Genomic DNA, 21,368 nt, shown 5'->3' with positions numbered 1-21,368 from the left:
GAAACCACTTCAGAGGCCAAGGCCTCTCTGCTGCTGAGCTTTCAAGTTGTTGTGGTTCTTGCTGAGAAGAAATGGACTCGGCCACACAGCTGTAGTTTATAACCGTATCTAACAAAAGAAGAACATGAATATAAAACCACATCTGTTTTTTTTTTCCAATTTAGTTACTTCAAACGTTTGCAGCAATTAAAAAAACATTACCGTCTTACATTCAGGTTCAAACAAATGACGTTGAGCAGACTTACTGCTGTACATGCAGGGTAGAAGATCGTGGTAATCTGCTGATCAAGATGTCTACCTCAAAGCACATCGGAGTTAGCAATACTCTTCTCAGCTGTAGCTTTCCCAACAGTGGGCTTTTTAAGCACTTAGACCTGACAGCTAGTGGTCTTATGATTTCAGTACAATTATTGTACGATACATGAAGTATGAGTAATCAAGAATGTCTTAGAATTTACAGTACTGACAAACCTTAAGAAAAACAGCCAGCGACAGCATTATCTAATGTTACAGAGCTGTTCTCACCTTTACTAGCAACAGTGTAGTTCAACAGCCCCACACTTATATTTAGCCTGCTGTAGATAAATCTTTCTGCCAATATAGATACATGGTCTAAAGATCACAGATCAAAGTAATGTTCAAACAGTACACGCAGTACCTATTGCCTCATTGAGCAAATAAAATCACATTTAATTCTGAAGATAATTTAGAACTACTTTATGAAAAGCTTTCCAAGGATGGTGCTCAGACATCAAACCTTCAAGGTACCCGGTGACAGATGAGATCAGATAAAAGCGGCGCTCTGAGCTGAGCTGTGGCCTGACTCCGACGTGTGCTCTGTGGTCACCGGGTCTTGCGAAGTAGACAGCTCAGTTCCTTCTGCAGCACCTGGAAGGTGGGCCGTTTCCGTGGGTCATATTGCCAGCATTGGCACATCAGGGCATACACGTCCGCTGGGCATCCATCTGGAGCGGGCAATCTGTAGCCTGCAGGCGCAGCCCGTACAATACGAGGTGAGACATAATTCACAGTGCTGCGTTATATGAAGTGTCTGAGTAACTTCCTCATTCTACCAGTTTTACACAGCAGCTGCGAAATGTTTAGAAAAGCCGTTTTTTTTTAGGCCAGTAACCGTCATCTGTGGACCCGAAGGAGCTGCAGGGTCTCCTGTTTCTTTAATTCACTCACAGCTCTTTAGAATTGAAGCAATTACTTGCCAGCCTGCTTGAGTTAAAAAGGAACAAGTACAGTTTTATTCCATGCTGAAAAGAGAAACACAACGTTTCAGCTGTGGAGCCTTCTTCGGATGCCGAAACGCTGTGCTTCTTTTCTTCTCTTTCCAGCATGGAATAAACCTTTACTTGTTCCTTTACAGCCTTACGCATGCTGACAAGGCTACCTAGTTGAACTGACTTGAGTTAAAGATTGTTTTCAGGTTTTAATGCAGCTTATGATTTCAAGAGACCCACAAGATTACTCCCTTCTGGGACTCCTGTTTCCCATTACTTTAGTGGAGAAAAGGGTAAATACCGAAAGCTGTCTGTCCTGACTACAGTCAAGGCTGAAAGAAGTGGTGCAGATATTTTTGGATCAATCTCATGTTTCAGCGAACTGTAGCCTGGGCACTTTTTCTTCTCCAGTAGAGAATAATTTCAAGTAGAGAATTCGAAGGTTCTTCCAAAACAGAGTTAGCAAAGTCTTTCCACTACACACATTTAAAAAAAAAAAAATTTGCAATAGCAGCTTAATAAACAGCAGCAGGACAGTAGGCAACCCAGCAGCTGTCTGGGTCGTCACCTTTTTCCACTTCGTCTCGCGTCTGCTGATTTGTCATGGTGGAGTAGGGGGTGATGCCACAAGAGAAGGTCTCCCACAACAAAATTCCAAAACTCCAGACATCACTCTCGGAGGTGTAGCGCCCTGAAACACAGGCAGGGGGCAGCAGTGAGACGGACAAAGACTGGCAGAGATGAGATACCAAGGAGGAAATAATAATAATTGCTTACACTTACATAGCACTTTTTTCTGGACACTCCACTCAAAGCGCTTTACAGGTAATGGGGATCCCTTCCACCACACCATGACGGCAGCCATAGTGCGCCAGAATGCTCACCACACACCAGTTATCAGAGGGGGGAGAGCAGGGTGATGAAGCCAATTCAGAGAAAAGGATTATTAGGAGGCCCTACTCTTATCGAGAAGCACCCTGGGATTTTTAATGACTACAAAGAGTCAGGACCTCGGTTTTACATCTCATCCAAAGGACAGCGCCTGTTTACAGTATAGTGTCCCCGTCACTATACTGGGGCATTAGGACCCACATGGGCCGCAGGGTGAGCGCCCCCTAACATCACTTCCTGCAGCAACCTTAGTTTTACCAGATTGTCTCCCATCCAGTTACTGACCAGGCTCACACCTGCTGAGCTTCAGTGGGCTGCCAGTTGTGAGCTGCAGGGTGATATAGCTGCTAGCTAGCAGAGATAAGCAGATAAATAGAAATAAGAGTGGTATAAACCCCAATTTTTACAGTGACTCTTGAGCACATAAAAAAACAATCCAACATCTTCATGAGCTTAGCATCTGCTGTACCCAAGCCAATATCAAAACTGTGAATGGTGAAACTAAAAAGCCAGAAAGAGGAAAAGAGAATGGAAGAATGACACTGCTTCAGATGCCCTGCACGTTTTAAGGGCAGAAAGGTAGTGCGAGTGGGCTGGGAATTCGGAGAGCTGTGTGTTACCATAGTTCAGGGCTTCGGGGGCAGTCCACTTGACAGGGATCTGCTTCATCCCTCCTGTTGTAGAGTACACCCCATCCTCCTCCTCGCGAGACATCCCGAAGTCACTGATCTTCACCACGTAGTTCTCGGCCACCAGACAGTTCCGTGCGGCCAGGTCTCTGGGGAGAGGGGTGAGTTTCAGAGAGGGCAGAGAGGTTTCATGGCTGCCACTTGCAGAGAAGGCATTTAACAACAAAAAGGAAGACTGCAAGTAACTGACGTCCGCCTCACCGGTGGATGCACTTCTTGCCCTCCAGATAGGCCATGCCCGAGGCAGCGTTCTCCACCATCTTAATGAGCGTCTTTGGCTTCAAACGCTGACCCTCACTCCGCAGAAACGACAGGAAGTCTCCTCCTGCGGGCCACACAGACAGACAGGAAACCTCAGACGCAATCCTGCGGCCTAGGCAGCGCTGGGGTGCTGCCGTCCTAACTCTTCAGAAATGCAACTGGGGTAGAGTAAGAAAATAAATTCTCCCCTCAGATCCAGTCATTTTTTAAATACGTAGGTCATCGTTGGAACAATACAACTTCATGCATACGAAACAGATAAGAACAAACTGTGTTCTGTGTCTGGGGTAGAATTCTGATTTCCTGGCATGGGACGGCTGTTTTGCTTCAGTGTCATTGTTTCTTCAGGTTGTTTTTCTGATTTATTTAAATTCAAGATCAATTTTGAGCAGCCAACCAAGTTTCACGTTAAATTTCACTGGTCAAAGAATTGCTCATGTCAGGTTGCTTTATAATGATTTCTTTTTAATGACTCTGGCTTAGAATTTCCATCTGGCACATTCTGCATGTTTTGTTTTCTCAGTCAAGGTTGTCATAGTTACGATCAGAATTTTTAGCCTGCCTAAAGATTCTTGAGGGGCAAAATTTAACATGTAAAAAAAAACATTTAAAAACATCCACTATATAGAGTAAATAATTCCAATTTCTGTTTAACTCCAAAAGCTTTTCTACCAGCTGCTGATAATTCTAAAAACCTTCCCTCGTTGAGAAGGTTTGATCCCTCACCCTGGACCAGCTCCATGACAATGTAGATGGGCTGTTTCTGGGTGCACACTCCAATCAGCTTCACAATGTTGGGATGGTCATACTGCTTCAGAATCCTAGAACAAAGGTGAAAGTAGCAGTGGGCATTGCTCAGAGATTCTGTACTGCCAAGGCATAGTATATTCAAGTTTATTTTTTTAAATTATGATAAAATGTTTACATTTCACACCTTCTGGCAGTTTTCACAGAATTGAGTGCATATACAATGATGACAAGTTATTAAATAGGTCTAAACTTTTAGGGTCCTAAAACTTCCTACAGTAGAGCAAACAGGAAACAATGTTCAAACCCTAAGACCGCCACAGCCTAACAAGCATGAGAACAACTTCCTTTCTGAAGGGAAACTGCTCATCTTCTAGGGGCATACAACAGAAATAGCCCTGGTTCCTTTTTTTCTGGCTGTCAATAACAAAGTTATTTCTTTAAGCAACCAGCCTCTCCCATGGCATGCTACCTTAATATCAGATGAAGCTCATGCCCTCGCTGTGATCACGTGGATTTTTTGCAGACACTTTGGGTTTTCTCCACCCTACAAAAATGTGCTGTGAAGGTTAATTGGTGTCTCTAAATTGCTCCTGTGTGCCTCTGTGTTTGCCTTCCGATGGACCTGTATCCTCTCCAAGATAGACCCTAGGTTGCAGTGACCCTTAACAGGAATCTGTGGGTTTCTGATAACAAACTAGTCATATCAAATCAGACCCGAATTGTGGTGAAAGAAGGAGGTGACGTGCATTCCTCAACTAAGACGAAATTGAGCCCTGAACCTTGTGTAACTCCTAAAGCTTTGTCTCTGTTCCAATCTTGCGTACAACCTGGAAGCCAATGAGTTTCTGCAACATGCTGCAGTCGAAGGGCAGTAGGAGACACTGCTGTAATGTCAGGGTGCCTACGTGTCCACTGACCTAGCCTCCATCAGGAACTTGTTCTTGAGGTCCGCAGGCAGGTTCGCACGGCAGGTCTTCACCGCCACTGGGGTGTTATCAGATTGTAGGCGCCCACTGTATACCTCCCCAAAATTTCCCTGGGAGAGATGCCAGAAATTTGCTTTGAACAGAGTTCTGTGAAAGTTTGATCTAGCAATTACTATGAATGATATACAGGTTTTATCAAAGTAGTGATTGTTACAGTATTATATTTTAAAAGTATACCAAAAGGGATTGGAAAAGCAACAGTTGAACACTGGCACTAAGATGATTTATTGCATTTTGAATACCTTGTAATAAATTGTAACACAATTGCTATTTGTGGTATAATACCATTAGAATTATAGATACACTATATTGTCATTTCTAATACTCTGTATGATAATAACCAAAATGCCATATTTCTAGGTATTTTTCAAAATAGGTATTTTTTAAAACATTAACAACATCTGTTTTAAATGGTTATAAACAATGTGTAAACATTAAATTAACAGAGCGGATAATATGAAACATAAAAGTAAAATAAAATCCACAAGCTAATTCAGTACTTCATGTCTAGGGGGTGTGTGTCCTCTTTGACAAGGTACTAAGTCATACAAGGTGTTAATTTTAATGTGAGAAGCCATACCCTACCTCCCCCCTCTCCAACAGATACCCACAGACACCCACACCTTGTCTGACAAGGCACTAAGTGACAAGAAGTTAATATTTTTCACTGTGAGGTGTCCTTGCCCTGCCGCCTGCCCCTCTGTTTATGGGCTCACCCGACCAATGTGCTCCCCAAGAATGACATCATCATGGTCTAGAACCCACTTGTCCTGGAAGAGACAGACAGGCATGCACACGGACAGGGTTAATCCACAAGCTGGAACTTGTAACGTCACTGCAAAGGATGTGCATTTCCATTGTGCACTATACCGATCTTTTTAGGTTCCACTTTTAGCACAATGTTGTGCGTTGCAAATCTGGGCAAGTGTCCCAGAAAAAAGCATCTGAAGTTCATTAAAAAAATGAATCCTGAAAGACAAGTCACTTTTGACAGCTGGCACAGGTCTTAGCCTAATCAGAGCAGCTGTTTGTTTAGTGTCAAGTCATTTGCCATCCATTCATGCTTGATGCCAGAGCATCCTACCTTTCAAAAGCAACCAAGAAACCATGCCAGAGTTAAGACATTAAAGAACAAAGAACACTGTGCCAAGCCGAAATGTCACGTAGTTGGCTCCGAGCGCCAATGGCCGCTTTATTGATGTGCAGTTAATGGCTTGTGATTTACAAAGCAACTTGTTAAAAGCCTTACCCAGCAGCTATGCCAACAACTTAATGAAGGCGAGGCATATGATTGCAGACATGCTTATACTTCATGCAAACCTTGAAACCAGATTAAGTCAGTTATTCACTTTGATGCCTTCTGTTACTCAAAATGATTGCCACAAGCTTGCTGTAATTACTCCAGCAAAAAAAGAGCACACTGTGAATCTCGAGGACAGCACACTGCAATTATCATTAAAGCTCCGAGTTGTTTTTTTTTCTCGAAAGGCAAAAGGTTAAGCATAAACAGACTGATTAAAAATAAGCCTGGCAAGCTTTTCTATTTGCATTAGCATTTCATGCTGAAGTTCAGCGCTGCTGGAGAAGCTGACACGGCCCCTGTGCAGCACAGCCCAGGCGGAGAGGGTACCTTGAGGATGGGTCTCTTCAGGACTATGTCTGTCTTCTTGGTTACATGCTGTCTCGAGGTCACAATGTGATTGATCAGGAGGGGAATCGTGGGGAAACCTTCGCCATCCAGCCGGTACATATTCTGCAAAAGGGTGGAGGAATGTCAAGGCACCCTTCTAATTCACACTTTGACATCGCCTTCATTACAAGCAGCTCTTCTCCGGCCCCAGCACGACAGTGAGTGTTTGCTCATCACTGCGTCAAGAAAATGTGTGATGAGAGCATCCTGTTCTCCGCATACCAGGTCTGCTCCATTAACAGGAAGAACAAAACCATACCAGTGTCAGATCTCTTGATAACAATATTAGCACTAGCCAGAAGAAAAATCCACCCACATCCATGATAACTAGTTGTGAATCATAAAGAAGCATTAATGTCCTGAATCTAAAGGACTGCTTTTGAATTAACATGTACTGATGAAACTCCCAGCTTCCTGCTGCTGTCGCGTAAACCTATACGATCATTCCAGCACATCGATTTGACTTCCTAGCAGCGCAGACACAGGGAGCACTCTATTGTAAGAGCTACAGCCTGTTTTCCACAACAAGCACTAAAAATACTGAAACACTGTAGGTTTTTCCTGGAAAGCGTGGAGGACGTATTCCAATGCCAAGCCCAGGAAAGTCCAATGCAAATTCCAGTTTGGTGCAGAACGCGGGCCCCCCGGCGCACTCACATTGATGCTCTGGATGATGAAGTGGCGGCACTGCCCACCCCAGCACACCGAGAGCACATACTCCTGCTTGCCCTGGCTCTCCCGCACCAGATAGTCACCGTCGCACGTCAGCAGCTCCTGCACCTCCAGCCGCGGGATGGCACCGTGGTACCACCCTTGCTGGCACAGGGGCTTCTGCACCTCTGGGATAAGGGGCAGAGGAGGGGGCACCTGGCCAGAGGAGAGAAGGACAGAGGTGTAGGGAGGCAGAAAAACAGGGACCTCAGATCTGAGGGACCTGACTAATGAAGGGATCAGTTATTCCCCACATATTCAAGGAGGGAGCTGCGTCTGCATGCAAAGGAACAAGTAAAGGTTTATTCCATGCTGAAAAGAGAAGAAAACTAGCACAACACCTGAAGAAGGGTCAGGTGTGTCTTTTCTTCTCTTTTCAGCATGGAATAAACCTTTAATGCTTACCGCATATAGTAGCAAGTGAGAAGGATATAGTGCTGCCTCAATGATAAAAGTGCCTTTAACACTTTTCTTCCTGCAGACCTTCAAACACTGACTCATGACTTAGCATCTCATCAGAAGCAGTTACCTACAGCTTCTCATAACTGCTCTTCTCTGCAGAGCCCTACGCTTCACTTTCTGTCTGCTCCCCTGCAGACAGTGCTGTGTTTTTGAGCTCAATGCATGATCGGCATCAGTTCAGAGAAAAAAGGAAGAGCACTCATTGTGAAATGATGGAGAAACCCTTTTCTTTTAAGGAAGTCCACTGTGAAGACTTTGCTAGCCTGTTAGTGCAGTGCAAAGCGGCTCTTACCGTATATTTTGGTTTGAAAATGCCAGAGATGTGACTTTTGAGGATCTCCAGACTGAGGACTTTATTATTGTCTTTTTCTCGCTCCTGCAAAACAGCAAGAGACCACTTGAACATCGATAGGTAGGCACAAGCACGCATAGAACATGGAACATCATTGTGCAGCAACTGAGCAATTCAGTACAGAGAGCAAACACTTCCTCATCACATTTAGCCTTCAGCTCTGCCCTGGTTCTTGTCTGTAAGCTATTCCACAAGCACAGTTAACTAAAATCAAATATAATTTATTTTTTATATAACGAAAAGCTTTAGTTTCTTTCATTACCAGTATAGGTATAACTATATCCGTCCATCCATGGTGGTTATCCATTAACCAACAGAGGGTCAAGGAGGAGCTGGAGTGTGTCCTGGCAAGAAACAGGTGCAAGGCAGGATACACCTTGGACAGGACGCCAAGTGGCACACACAGGCACAAACACACACACAGTCACACCAGGGCCAATTTTCCCTGAAGCCTGTGGGAGGAAACCAGAGTTTCCAGAATTGAACTCCAGCGCCAAAAAACCACAATGCACCACAGTGCCACCCCTAAACACATACACGTGGGATAATACATACGAGTATTTAGAAATCCAACAGCTGTGTGAAGCCAGGAGCTCTTAAATGGTCAAGCCAGGTTGAGCCTGTTTCCAGCTGTGTGACTTAGTCCCAGGGCCACAAAGTCTTTAACAACATCTGTCTTTCTACACAAAATTAAATTGGATCCCTGAATAGGATTAATTTAATCATGGAATTATGCATTCTCATTAACCCCACATCCATTTACATATTTAAAGGAAATTGATTTTTATGACAGCTTTTGCTGAACCACATAAAAAGTTGTAATTTTTTTTAAAAGTTTTAAACGTTTCTATACAAATGGAGACTATTTCAACAGTGTAGAATGCCAGCCAGCTATTTATTCACAATTCAAACACCTGCTCAATTTCCAGGGCAAGAGTCAAGTCTGTTTGTCTGTGCCAGTCTATGTTTCTGAACACATTGTGCTGAGTCATTAATCTCAAAGATAACAAACACAACCCCCCCCACTAAAAGGTGGCTCTGATGGGAAGTTGGTATGATGTCATGTTTCTATTTAAAGAGCTGTTTGTTGGTTTAAGGTTTCTGTTGAACTGATGTCTTTGTGAACCTCAGTCCAACCAGTTTAATCAGTAACCAACGTCAAAGAATAATTTCTTAAGCAAAATCTGAATATCCCTCAGCCTTAAGAATGAAAGTTCCCTTAATTAAACAAATTACTTGCTTAATCGATAAACAACTTTCTCACTGTTTCGGAAGTGGGTATTTAAGTAATCTATAAGACTAAATACATTGCAAAATTACAAGTAATTTTAGAATAACAGTTACCTACTTTCTATCTCTAAGACTATTTACTATGATTCATTTTATACTGCAAACATTAATAAAAGTTTGATATGAGATCACGTTTATAAGAAATGTCCATACTCCAGTTCCAATTCATACCATAAAGAAGATAAACAGGATTGAGGAGTTTAAGAAAACACTGACACAGCTATTAGGCAATCAACTTAAATAATTTTAAGATCCTGATACAGCCTGATAGATCTGACTAGGAAAACGCTGAGACTTTTTTCTAGCATCTTGAATAGCAGGACAATGACAGTCTCGGGTCACTGCAAGGCAGAGCTGCTTGGTTGGAAAACATATAGCACAGCACCCTATCAGCACTGTCCTGTACGACACAGGTGAGTAGCAGGAAGTCACAGTTCCCATCCAATGGGAGAGCAGAGCATACTCAGCTGAACTTCAGTGGCTGTGTGAGGGGGAAGAAAATGAAGAGACACAGGAGGACTGCAGTAAGGGGGTGGGGGCAGAATGGGGAACTGGCCTGTGATTCAGAGAAATGGGAACAGTGGAATTACATTGCTCTGAAGAACGAAGAGGAAGAGGAGCATTAGGTCATATAGTTCTACAAGGAAAGTGAAAGAGAAAGATTAGTGAGCTTTGTGAGCTGTGATATGAAGGCTGTTTTTAGTACAAGGCTGTAACTGTGGCCAGACAGAGACTTACAGCAGAGGAGACAGAGAGACGATCATCATCTAGGATGATTGCAGGGGGCTCCTGGGAACCCAGGGAGTTGATTTTCTCTGACAGGATCATCCTCTGGGCCTCTAGCCTGGCACGGTTGCCCATTGTCACAAGCAGTTGCTGACGGCTGTCTTCTAGGGCGTTACGCTTACTGAACTGGTACACCCTGCAAGAAGAACCAGGAGCCAGCTGACTACAGCAGAAGACCAGGACTAACCCGAAGATCCACTTTCTGATCGCTGGTTTTTCACCATTAAAGAAATAACCAAAAGTAAAGCAGGCTTCAAACACTTAAAGTTTAGACGAAAGGTTCTTTAGCAAATAAGACAGCGACACAAACAATTTATCATACATCAATTTATAACATACATGGAGCTCTAAATTCACCTACCCATTCAAACATATTTATGTTTCTGACTTTTTCAGCATCTCAATTACAAACGCTATAGCGTTTTTAAGAGCTGCTCACCTGTGTCCAAAGTTGGCATTCTTCTCCTCCAACTGCAGGTCCTGTTCCAGCTGGTTAACGGTGGCCTGCTGAGAGCCCAGGGAGTTGGAGATGGACATGAGCTCCTCCTCTAGAGATGTCAGCCTGAAACATAAGTAGGCAATGCACCACAGCAGAAACAATAATGTGGGACAGGCACTCAATGATGAGAACAGTGCCTGTGGACAAATGTGCTAAGAGATCTTATAGGTCACATTAAGGAGGGGATTATGGGTCTGGGGCTAATAAGGGTCTTTGGACAACCCAAAGGGAGGTCTGGGGTATGGAGTCCCTCATTGCTTATTTTCTTTGTGGGCAATAGAGAAGAGGGCCCAAATGGTTGGCTGTATTTCACGATACTGCAGATCTAGCTAGAAGTGTTGATGGTTCTGATTCACTGCAGCTGGGACTGGCCCTGCCCCTGCAGGTCGGTGTGTCTGTGTGGCTATGGCTGGGCGGCAGTGGCTGTGATGGAAAGCTTCAGTGACAGCACTATGCAGCAGTGGAAACAGCGGTGCTATGCTGAGTTCCCTAGGTGTCTACACCCCTTCACAGTGCAGTGCAGGGCTTTATGTTGCTGGCCAGGGAGGTGTGGAGGCTCACCGGTGCTGGATGCCCTCCAGTGTCAGTTCGTTCAGCTCGAGCTCTCCTGCAATCAGATTGTCTGTCTCCTCCAGGAGACTAGTGTCAAATACTACGTTGGGTGGCACCTCCACGACAGACCTGTAATGGAAACCAACTCCTGGATAAAACAAAATCTAACTGACTGAGCATGGCAGTGGCAGGATTTTGAGTCTTTTTTTAAGCATGACAAACGTTTGACTGAGGCCTTGTTTTTAAACTCAGGCCTGATATGCTCAGACACCAGCTTATGATCATAGACTGTTTGAAGTGTCAGACATCAGTGTGTGTTGGTCAGCTCAAAAACAAACCTACTGTATATGAGAACTGTGAAGTTTTTTAAATGGACGTGTTTTATTTTCATAGCAGCCAGCAGCTATATCACTCTGCAACTCACAACTGACAGCCCACTGAAGCTCAGCAGGTGTGAGCCTGGTCAGTACCTGGATGGGAGACCTCCTGGGAAAAACTAAGGCTGCTGCTGGAAGAGGTGCTAGTGGGGCCAGCAGTCTGTGTGGGTCCTAATGCCCCAGTATAGTGATGGGGACACTATACTGTAAACAGGCGCCATCCTTCGAATGAGACGTAAAACCTCATTAAAAATCATGGTCATTAAAAATCCCAGGGCATCTCTCGAAAAGAAGTAGGGGTGTAACCCTGGCATCCTGGCCAAATTTCCCATTGGCCCTTACCAATCATGGCCTCCTAATAATCTATGAATTGGCTTCATCACTCTGCTCTCCTCCCCACTGATAGCTGGTGTGTGGTGAGCGTTCTGGCGCACTATGGCTGCCGTCGCATCATCCCGGTGGGGCTGCACACTGGTGGTGGTGGAGGGGATCCCCATTACCTGTATAGCGCTTTGAGTGGAGTGTCCAGAAAAGTGCTATATATGTGTAAATAATTAATAAATTATTATTATCATTATTTTCATCCTCCAAATTTGAAATTAGTTTGAACCTGATTAGGCTTCTTTGATCTATGATATTTTCCATTAAACATAATGTAAATATACCTTCTAAGCACGAAAGGAAAAAAGCAGTTTAAATGTTAAGCAGAATTAACAGCTACTGGCATGAAAACATCATGTTCAAAATAAAAGTATAGTTCATCACTGGATTCACTAGGGAACACTAGATGAGGTTGCGATGACATCAGTTTGGGAATGAAAGCTCAAGTCTTCCTGATGGGTTACAGATGAGCTGCAGCAGCAGGGACTGGCACTAATGAGCAGCTGATTGGAAATACCTGTTCTGCTGGATGAAGCTCTCATACTCTCTTCGGGGCTCAATGGCCACAATAGCACTGGCTATCTCACCGTGGACAGACACCACTTCTTCTTGGACTAGACTGGAGAGGTCAAAGTACTCCTGCAGGATCTCCTTCCTGAAGGAAATAGCAAGTGTCAGATCTGGCAGCACCAGGGTGCAAACCCATCCCCCGCCCCCACTCGGCCCCTCACTCACAGCACCAGCACCATCTCCTCCTGGAGGGTCTGCAGGGCATTGAGCAGCGCGGGCTGGGCCTGGCTGTAATGGTGCTGGTGGTGCAGCTGTGCTGCCTTCACGGACAGCACGTATTCATTGTGCATCTCGTGCAGCTTGAGAGTCTGCTTGATATAGCGTTCCCTGGCCTTCTCCCGGTCCTTATCTGTGGACGCAAAAGCGGCACATCAGGAGGAGTCTGGAAATCACGGCTGCACGAATAGAAATGTAACAACACAGGGGCCTTTCACCCCAAAATGACTCAACGACCAGGTTACGAACTCAGACGAGACACTGAATTACAACAAGCAAAACTGCAATCAAAAAGCACGTTTGATAAGCACTCAGAAAGCTGTTATTAGCACCAGACAACACCAATAATTTCAATGATATCTAGACCTTCTTTATGAATTATTTATTCTGCGGCATTTGTTTCATTGACCTGCTTCAAGAAAGACTTGAAAGCTCCACTTAGGATACTTGATACAGCTGTCCTACCTGAGCCATGCCTCTTGCCTCGTTGGTGATTTTGGAAAGGCCATAGCAGATGCAAATACCTAAGAGCTCTGATTTACTATTAAATAAAAATTATGTTTCAAGTGAATCAAACCTGAAGGAGCTACAGCTCAAGGAAGAGAGGGAGACGGGGACTATTGCTGTGTTCCCACCAGAATGGAGTCTGTGTCAAAGGCTCCCTACCCTTGCAGGCCTCTTGGTACTTCTTCTTGGCCTGGACTGTGTCCCGCACCAGCTGTCGGTAACAGCTCTTCATTTTCTCCAGGTCAGCTTGTGTCACCTAGAAGTGGCAAAGGCCACAGAGAGATCACACTGAGACTGTGCCCGTGGGAAGTTACTCTTGTTATTGCAATGGTCTGAGCTTCTGAGATGCAGTCTGGTCTGGCTGAGGGTTTGGGGACGTGTAGTCATTGGAGGAGGAGGAATGGCGCGGAGGTGTGCACCTGTGGGGGTGCACACAGAGTGAATGATGTCATGCTTAAGTCAATGCTTGACTAATTGGGGCGGAGCGGTGGCTCTGTGGCTAAGGATCTGCGCCTGTGACTGGAAGGTTGCCTGTTCAAATCCCGCAGCCGGCAGAGGAATCCTACTCCGTTGGGCCCCTGAGCAAGGCCCTTAACCCCACCTGCTCCAGGGGCGCTGTACAATGGCTGACCCTGCGCTCTGACCCCAAGCTTCTCTCCCTGTCTGTGTCTCCATGGAGAAAAGCTGGGATATGCCAAAAGACGAATTCCTAATGCAAGAAATTGTATAGGGCTAATAAAGAAAAATTACATTACATTCTGTTAGTGAAGCTAATGTTTCTGATAGCTGTGAAAACAGAAGAGAACAGCTTCTTCATATGGGCACTGAACACTACAAACAAGAGAAAGTAGGCTGTCTGGGTGACAGGTCTATCATTCACTATATAAAGCACAGAGAAGATTGGACTAAAAATAACGTCTCAGCTCTGCAAAGCCATATCATCAAGACATAAGTGCGACTACACCTATATGTAAGCTGCTTTTGGCTTCTGTTGAGGTGCATGCAATACAACAACAATACATGCAATACACTCCGACAGCAATATTCAAATGTTTTATAATACTTAGAGCAACAATCTGGCTGAATTAAAGTGTAAATGCCTGTTATGATATTTGATTCAACTCATCCTTAAATTGAGGACAAGAATATTTTAGCAGACAGAGCAGTGTCTTCGTCTTACATTAAGCAACAGTAGTGAGAGCAGTGCCTTTTTTGCCTGTTAAAATTGGTATTCAGTATTGATACCGCATACAACTGAGAGCACTAAGTCAGCAAGAGATGCCAAAGAGAGAAAAGTTCCCTTCATCGCAGCAAATAATAAACTTGTGCCCATGTAAAGTACATAAACAATTTTAAATGTATAATTGTTTCCAAATCAATACTTGAACACTATGGGATGGCATGAAGTTTTCAAGAAAGTAATTTTATAATCATTTAAACGTTTTACTTGGCAGACATCACTTCACGGCTTTATACACATCACCATACTAAATTCTTCCCTAACGTTTTTTCCCTAAAAACTTCCCTTTTCATGATACCCATTTTGTGTGCCTGTAGGGTATTCCTGCTTGGTCACCTTCTTGCTGAATTTGTAAAAAAATGTATATTCTGATAAAGTGTTCAAATTTGAATACCTTTTAAGAAATATTGTTTAAACAGTCGCATATAGAAACTGCATTGAGTGCATCTGTTCATACATTCATCTTGGACTTCCTCTGAGGATTAAAGAGTGCTCGTGGGCTATTACTACCAAAGCTAACAGGTATAAGATGAACTACGTACAACAGGGTAGAGCAAAAGTAAAAGCAATAATACTAAGCTGATTTAGTTTCTTAATTTGATGTTATTCTTTTTTTTTCAAACAAAAATGTAGTTCCATTCTTTAGAAATATTTCACAAAGGAAATGAGGTAATTCTACCTATCAATCCTGGTTAGTAGTTAATAGTCAATTGATCCCAGGATCTTGCATTTCTTTTCTTGAAGGAAACCAATGTACTGGCTTCAACTACATAGCTGGGTAGCTTGTTCCATACTCTCACAACCCTTTGGGTCAAGAATTTACAAAACAAAAAACCTTGCTGTTTAAATGTGCAAGTTACTTGTGTTGGAATAGTGTGGAATCCAAAGAGACAAGAAAAAGTGATTGAAGAGCATTATGATTGAAGTCTTACACCGCTCACTGAGTTAACTTGAACAAACAGTGTAAAAGTCTTAACGGAAACGCTGTCCCACTGCATGTAGCCAGACTTACCCGGCTCAGCTCCTGGTTCAAATTATTCCACTGCTCTCCGTAGGTCTTGCGGAGCTGCTGCTTGTCCCGAATGAGCAGGGTGAGTTTGCTGAGGGGTCCTGAGGACAGATCCTCAGAGTGCTTGCGTAGAATCCGGCTCAGGTTTTCAGTTTGATTCACCAAAGTGCTCCAGGACTGAGGAGAGAGAGGGCTGGTATGACGGAGCTTCACAATATATTAAGAAACACTGGTTAAGGTTCTCTGTGAGATACCACGCTAAAAACTGTAAGACCATGGTGACACACAGAAATAGGTGATATCTCTGTAAATATAATGAAATTTTTAACTATATATAGTTGCAAATATATTATATTACAAATTATTAACATAACACATCATACAAATTGGGAACTGATAGGAAAAAAGGTCAACACATTGCATGAGCTTGACAAAAAAGTGGGAAAATACTTTACCACAGTCCACACATTTACCACCGTCGCCTTTCATATGTGGACAAAAGCAGGCCCGGGCCACAGAAGAACCAAAACTATTTTCTGTGCGCAAAGGCAATCCCTGTCACTGCCACTGCCTGTCACTGAGGTTTTCAAGCCGGACACAGACGCCCCACCTTGTTGAGCTGGCTGATGTAGTCAAGTCCTCCGCCATGTTGGGGCCCGTCTAACTTCTCCACTGTGACCGACATCTGGTGCAGCTGTGCCGAGTACTCGCGGTCGCTCTTGGCTCTCTGCGTTATCCACTTCTTCATGACCTCCATGAGGCGCAGCTCGGAGTCCTGCAGGCGCAGCAGGGAGCTGTGGGCCTGGGCACACCACAGCTCCTCGCCAAACCCCATCGTGTCTGGGGCACAAGTCGTTTCAGCCACTGGAGAAAGTGTCTGTGCTTGCAGAGCTTATCTTGTTCAACCAGCAGCTTCAGCTTTGGTACATTTGAGGAAATTATTTAAAACTTCATCATAATGCTTTATGGTCCCTGAAAGCAAAATAAAAATGTATTCTCTTTATGGCTTTATAATAGTTTTACAAACTACTCTAGTTTGTTCTTTGAAACTTAGTGAGTTTCCTCTCAAACAAATAATACTTCGCACCATGTTCCTTGTCTGTTAGTATTTGTAATACTAACTATGTTGCAAAACAGGGAATGCATCCAGTTTAGACATACTGTAGCAGGGCTGCAGTTTTCACAGTGCTTGACCTAATGTTCTGAGCACAAACCACAAAGTTTATCTTACAACTGTGCTTCAAACAGCAATGACACCTCAAAGAAACACTTTGGGACATTATCATATTCCCACATGAAGTTTGTTTTTACACAAGATAAACTCTTTAAAAGGGACATCTAAAATGTATATACCACCTAAAGACTAATTTCAAGCAGCAGTAAGAAAGACTCAATTCATATATGAAACCAGTGGAACTGGAGCTATTTCCTTTTTATACGGCTAAGCTACTGTAAATACTTCCTCTTATAAAAAAGACAGCTCAATTCAGCATTAAAACTCTTTAAGCATATGTTAAAACATCAGAAGCTATATAGCAATATTTAATCACCTTTTGAACTGCTGAGAGACAGAATATATCTTGGTGATAGAAAATGACGTAATGATGTAATTTGAAACTTTTAAGCAGGATGTTTCTAACTTTACTGACAAACTGATGAGTTTTGCAATTTAGGTGACAAATACTAAGTGTTGTATAAGATAATGCTCCAGTCAGATCCATCTGCCCCAAAAGTATTTTGTCCTTCATTGTTTGTTTTTACCACTTAATAATAATAAACATATTACAAATTTATAACAAGTTAGAACCTAGTTTTCTGAAGCATCTAGTTTTCTGAAGCAGTTTTAGAGAACACTCCTTAAGTACAGTATATGTTTTTTGTTGGCAAAAAATAATAATATGCAACTACAATGCATTCCTATCAAAAGGACATGTTTGAATAGATAATAATAAAAACAGAACTTTTTATCAGTATTTAGCACATTTTAAGCTAGTCAGAGAACTATACAACATTTTATCTTGGGGATAATGTTTTTCATAAAATGTTAAATATTCTGCTGCTTAAAATTAATATGTTTGTCTGGGAAAAAGTATTTTCAGCATTTATATTTCAAAGTTAATACCACATCGTTATATGTAAGTTTTGCAGTAATGGAAAATATATGTTACTTGAAATGTAGTAAAATCAAAGCCAGGCTTACTATTTAAAAACTTCAATACCCATACAAATATCTTACTAGAAGTGTGAATAAACTGAGAACATGATGCACTTCTATACCCTCCTTTTTGATGGAAAAAATACTTATCTTTTAGTTATTTTTTTCATATTAGTATTGAAATACAGATATACTGTACAGACTATGAAGAAGAGTAATGTCAATTCTTTTCTAAAAGAGCAAAGGTTTCAGTTTTCCATATATTTTGCATGAGGTGGGTTATATTTTGTTTTAGAAGGATAAAATCTGGGAATTATATTCTTAGCCTCTATCACATCATTCCACCCTTGAGTGAATCATTAGTCAGGTTACATATGCAAATATATACAGACAGACACACTATGTTTGACATTCACCATGGGTCTCATTCAAACAAAGAATTCATTCTAAAATGAATAACCACAGAGGAAGCAATATTACAGCCATTGGCCTAAAGTACTGTGCATGTTGTTCAATGTGTCAGAAAATATAACAGATATTTTGTTAATGTCTGTAAACATCTAAAGGTTAAAATAATATAGAGTACAACAGGCTTGGAAAAATGTGATCAATGTTTGATTTGATTTTAAGGGAGAGAATTGTTGTGGAATACAAAATGAAATTTCTAACTTTTCATTTGCTGTGTATATTTCAGCATGATAAAGCTGGATGCACTAAAGACACCATCCTTCAAAAGGTTTTGCCCAGCAGTCATTTGAAGAAACGCACTTTATTAACAATCAAAGGGCAGGCAGGGAACATAATATGAAATGTACTCCTGTGTTGCTGTGAGAGGCCTGCTCTTTCTCTTGCACTCTGTAGTGGCTTAGACAGAGATCTGATCTCACATATATTGCATCTTTGCATATTTATCTGACACTGTCTGCCAGCACTGTCTTGCAAAACACACCAGTGTCCCAACTGCTTTCCAACTTTAAATACCAGTAAACCACCAGAAAATAACACTGCTCCTGTAATCCAGAAATGACTTTGCCCCATTTACAGCAGAGCACTGAATGGTGAAATGGTAAAAGTGACAGTTATCATAAGCAGTTGTGCTGACCAGCATCTTGTGAGCATCTATGACACCAGCATTTCAATGCCATAAGTAATATATAGTCATTTCAGCCTTAGACATTTGCTTTCTATTTAACATTGTCCGAAAAAGCTCCTTTAAAAAAGAGCCTGCTTTAAGTAATGATACCAATTTAAGTATTAGGTTTGGGGCTGCAGTCAAAAATAAAGTTAAAGAGCTATATTTTACTCCTGCAGATTAGTAGCATATCTTGTTCAGATATTAAAATCTGAAGGGCCTTGCTCAGCGGGCCAACAGAGTAGGGATTTAATCAGTATTTGACTGACATAAATTCAAGTTAAAAAAAAAGAAAAAGCTCAGATATGACTTCATAACACAGAACCATCCCCCAAAGGAAAATTCCATTTAGCTTGAATATGGGCTGGTTTTAGAAATGTACCCAGAAGATAATGAATAAGCAGCCATTATAGAAAATATATGTCTTCCACACTAAAGCCATTATATATCAAGGAAACCGGTTTAACAATATCTCTGCTAGCAGATCTCTTTGCTTTTAGAACAAACACCGAAGATGGACGCTCACAGCTCTTGAATGTCCAGAAGGTTCTGTAGAGAACCCTTGAATTTCAGGAGAAATCGAACATTTTTCACCGTTACTGCTCTGTAAAGGGGATAATTCAGGGATCGTTTGGAATGAATAAATCCACCCCCACCCGAACTGAATAAATAACTTGCTAACAAATATTTACAATCGGTGGTTCAAGGGATCAGGACTGCCCTCTTCCCTGTAAAGGAGATGTGTTAAGAACTCAAATAAAAACTGCATGTACAGTAAGAACGGACATTCACGGCAGGTGTTTCCCACATTTTTAAAAACTTCCAGCTCTAACTCATATTCCACGGAATAAAAAAAACGCAATAGACTTTCTGCGCTGCACATGGCGCACGAAGCAACACTTGTTGATGGTGGTCTTATTAAGTAATTGTTAATATCCTTACCCGGGTCAGAGGAAATTCACAAGGTATGTACAGAGACAGCGTGAGCCACAGGGGTCGAGACTTCTGTAAAACACCTCTCCATATCCAAGTTACAAACTTCAGCGTTTCTGGAATTCAACGTCTTAGTAGCTGTCGTGTCTGTAGCTAGATATGACTAATACGACGTCCCTAAATTGCGATGACTTTCGCTGACTTTGACACTTTCTTGCTGGACATAAAAATAAAACTCCCTGGCAGCTTGTTTGTAGTTAGCTGTGTTCTTGCAAGAAACTTGTCTCTTCAAGTCCACTGGGTGTTAGACCGAAAATGCCTATCGACCTTTCGCTCAGCGCAGTTCTCTATTTCCTTCCTGTAGGAATTTGCAAACAAGCGACATGAGCTGCTCTTAACCCTTCAGCGCTTAAAGCCATACCTTCAAAAAGGACCCTGAAGACCTGTTGAAAGGGAGTCCTGTCAATTACAGTGAAGCTGTGAATGTCAAAGATCAGGAAGAGTGGTCTGTACAGAAGTGGACGCCTATATCTGTGGGGGGAACTAGACATCCAAATTAAGAATTTGTGTAAGTTTCCCAAGTTGAACTGACAGCATGGGAGTTACAGACTCGCTTTGTGCTTTTCTGTTTGCGTCTTCGGTGTACAGATACAGGTACGCACATTTTCAGCCTGAGCAATTTCAGAAAAAAACACTCAAGGAAAGGCGTCGCGGCGTCTTGCGCACCTTGATGATCTCCATTCTTTTTAGAAGGTTTGGATTTTTCAGGCACAAGTTCCACTTTTGGGGACCGTTCCAGAAAGGAGAGCATACACAATAGGTCTGTACGGCTGGACGGCAGGGTACTGAATAGCACGTCCCATGTTTGGAAACGAGGTGATCCGGTGCCACGAGTTGAATAGATTTGGGGAGGGAGATACTGCTCATAACCGCCACCGTTCATGAACACTTTGCTATACCTGAAAGAGCCGGACGATTTCCTTTTGACAGTTCTCACTGATGGCAGGGTATCACGACAGCAATCACTGAAATAACTGACAAAATCCTTGCAAATAAGGTTCACGTTTTCCACAGATTGCGTTAGCGCAGTCGGTAAAAGAAAGGAAAATGCAGCGAATCACAACATCCCCGTTAAAAGGCCTATTTAAGGTTTTTGCCACATGACGTACAGTACGACACTTTTGTTTAAAGCCCACACCTTAAATACCTGATGTACTTTGACACACTCTCCTGAATTCCACGCCTAAATGTGGCTTGTTTACTGAAGCGAAATAATAGACAATGAAACTGGTGCTTCGTCAACCATGCCACCAAAAGACAGTGTAGTGGCCCACGAATCAATAGCTACTGTAGTTCTCTAAATGTAGCGCCAAGTAGCTGCAAAAAAAAGAGGAACCGGAGGTTATACTCGGTGCAGCTGTGTAAAAAACTTAAGAATACGCACTTTGAATTTCTACGTTTAATTCAATATTTAATAAACCAGACAATATTCCCTGTCCAAATATAGCATTGTAATAAGCGTTACAGTATGTTGCACACCTCTTGTGAGTACTATTTAGGTGGAGTTAAGAAGACGTCTTGCAAGAGAAACCAAGGTTATGCTGTACTTGAAGACCAGGGTTCTTTCTGTAACGGTTCTGATGCTTTTTTTAACTTAAAGAATAAATATTACTTTCAGAGCCGATGCGGTCAGAAAATCT

General features: G+C 42.5%; 1 protein-coding gene across 1 annotated transcript; it reads right to left on the bottom strand.

The window, feature by feature from the left end:
* Positions 1-143: 143 nt before the first annotated feature.
* On the bottom strand, positions 144-20,277 carry fes (FES proto-oncogene, tyrosine kinase). Its single transcript, XM_006629080.3, has 19 exons — positions 19,678-20,277; positions 16,059-16,420; positions 15,452-15,625; positions 13,359-13,455; positions 12,642-12,825; positions 12,424-12,561; positions 11,158-11,277; positions 10,537-10,659; positions 10,050-10,233; positions 7,962-8,045; positions 7,154-7,363; positions 6,437-6,559; positions 5,523-5,576; positions 4,738-4,856; positions 3,797-3,891; positions 3,011-3,134; positions 2,741-2,898; positions 1,798-1,920; positions 144-986 (listed from the first exon to the last, which is right to left on the bottom strand). The coding sequence occupies exons 2-19, from the start codon at positions 16,281-16,283 to the stop codon at positions 844-846; spliced, it is 2,478 nt and encodes an 825-aa protein (XP_006629143.1). The 5' UTR covers positions 16,284-16,420; positions 19,678-20,277; the 3' UTR covers positions 144-843.
* Between the last annotated feature and the right edge of the window lie 1,091 nt (positions 20,278-21,368).

Source organism: Lepisosteus oculatus, chromosome 5 (genome assembly GCF_040954835.1).
Source record: "Lepisosteus oculatus isolate fLepOcu1 chromosome 5, fLepOcu1.hap2, whole genome shotgun sequence".
NCBI classification, from domain to species: Eukaryota; Metazoa; Chordata; class Actinopteri; order Semionotiformes; family Lepisosteidae; genus Lepisosteus; species Lepisosteus oculatus.
Note: the sequence above shows the minus strand (reverse complement) of the source record. Positions and strands in the feature narration are given on the sequence as shown.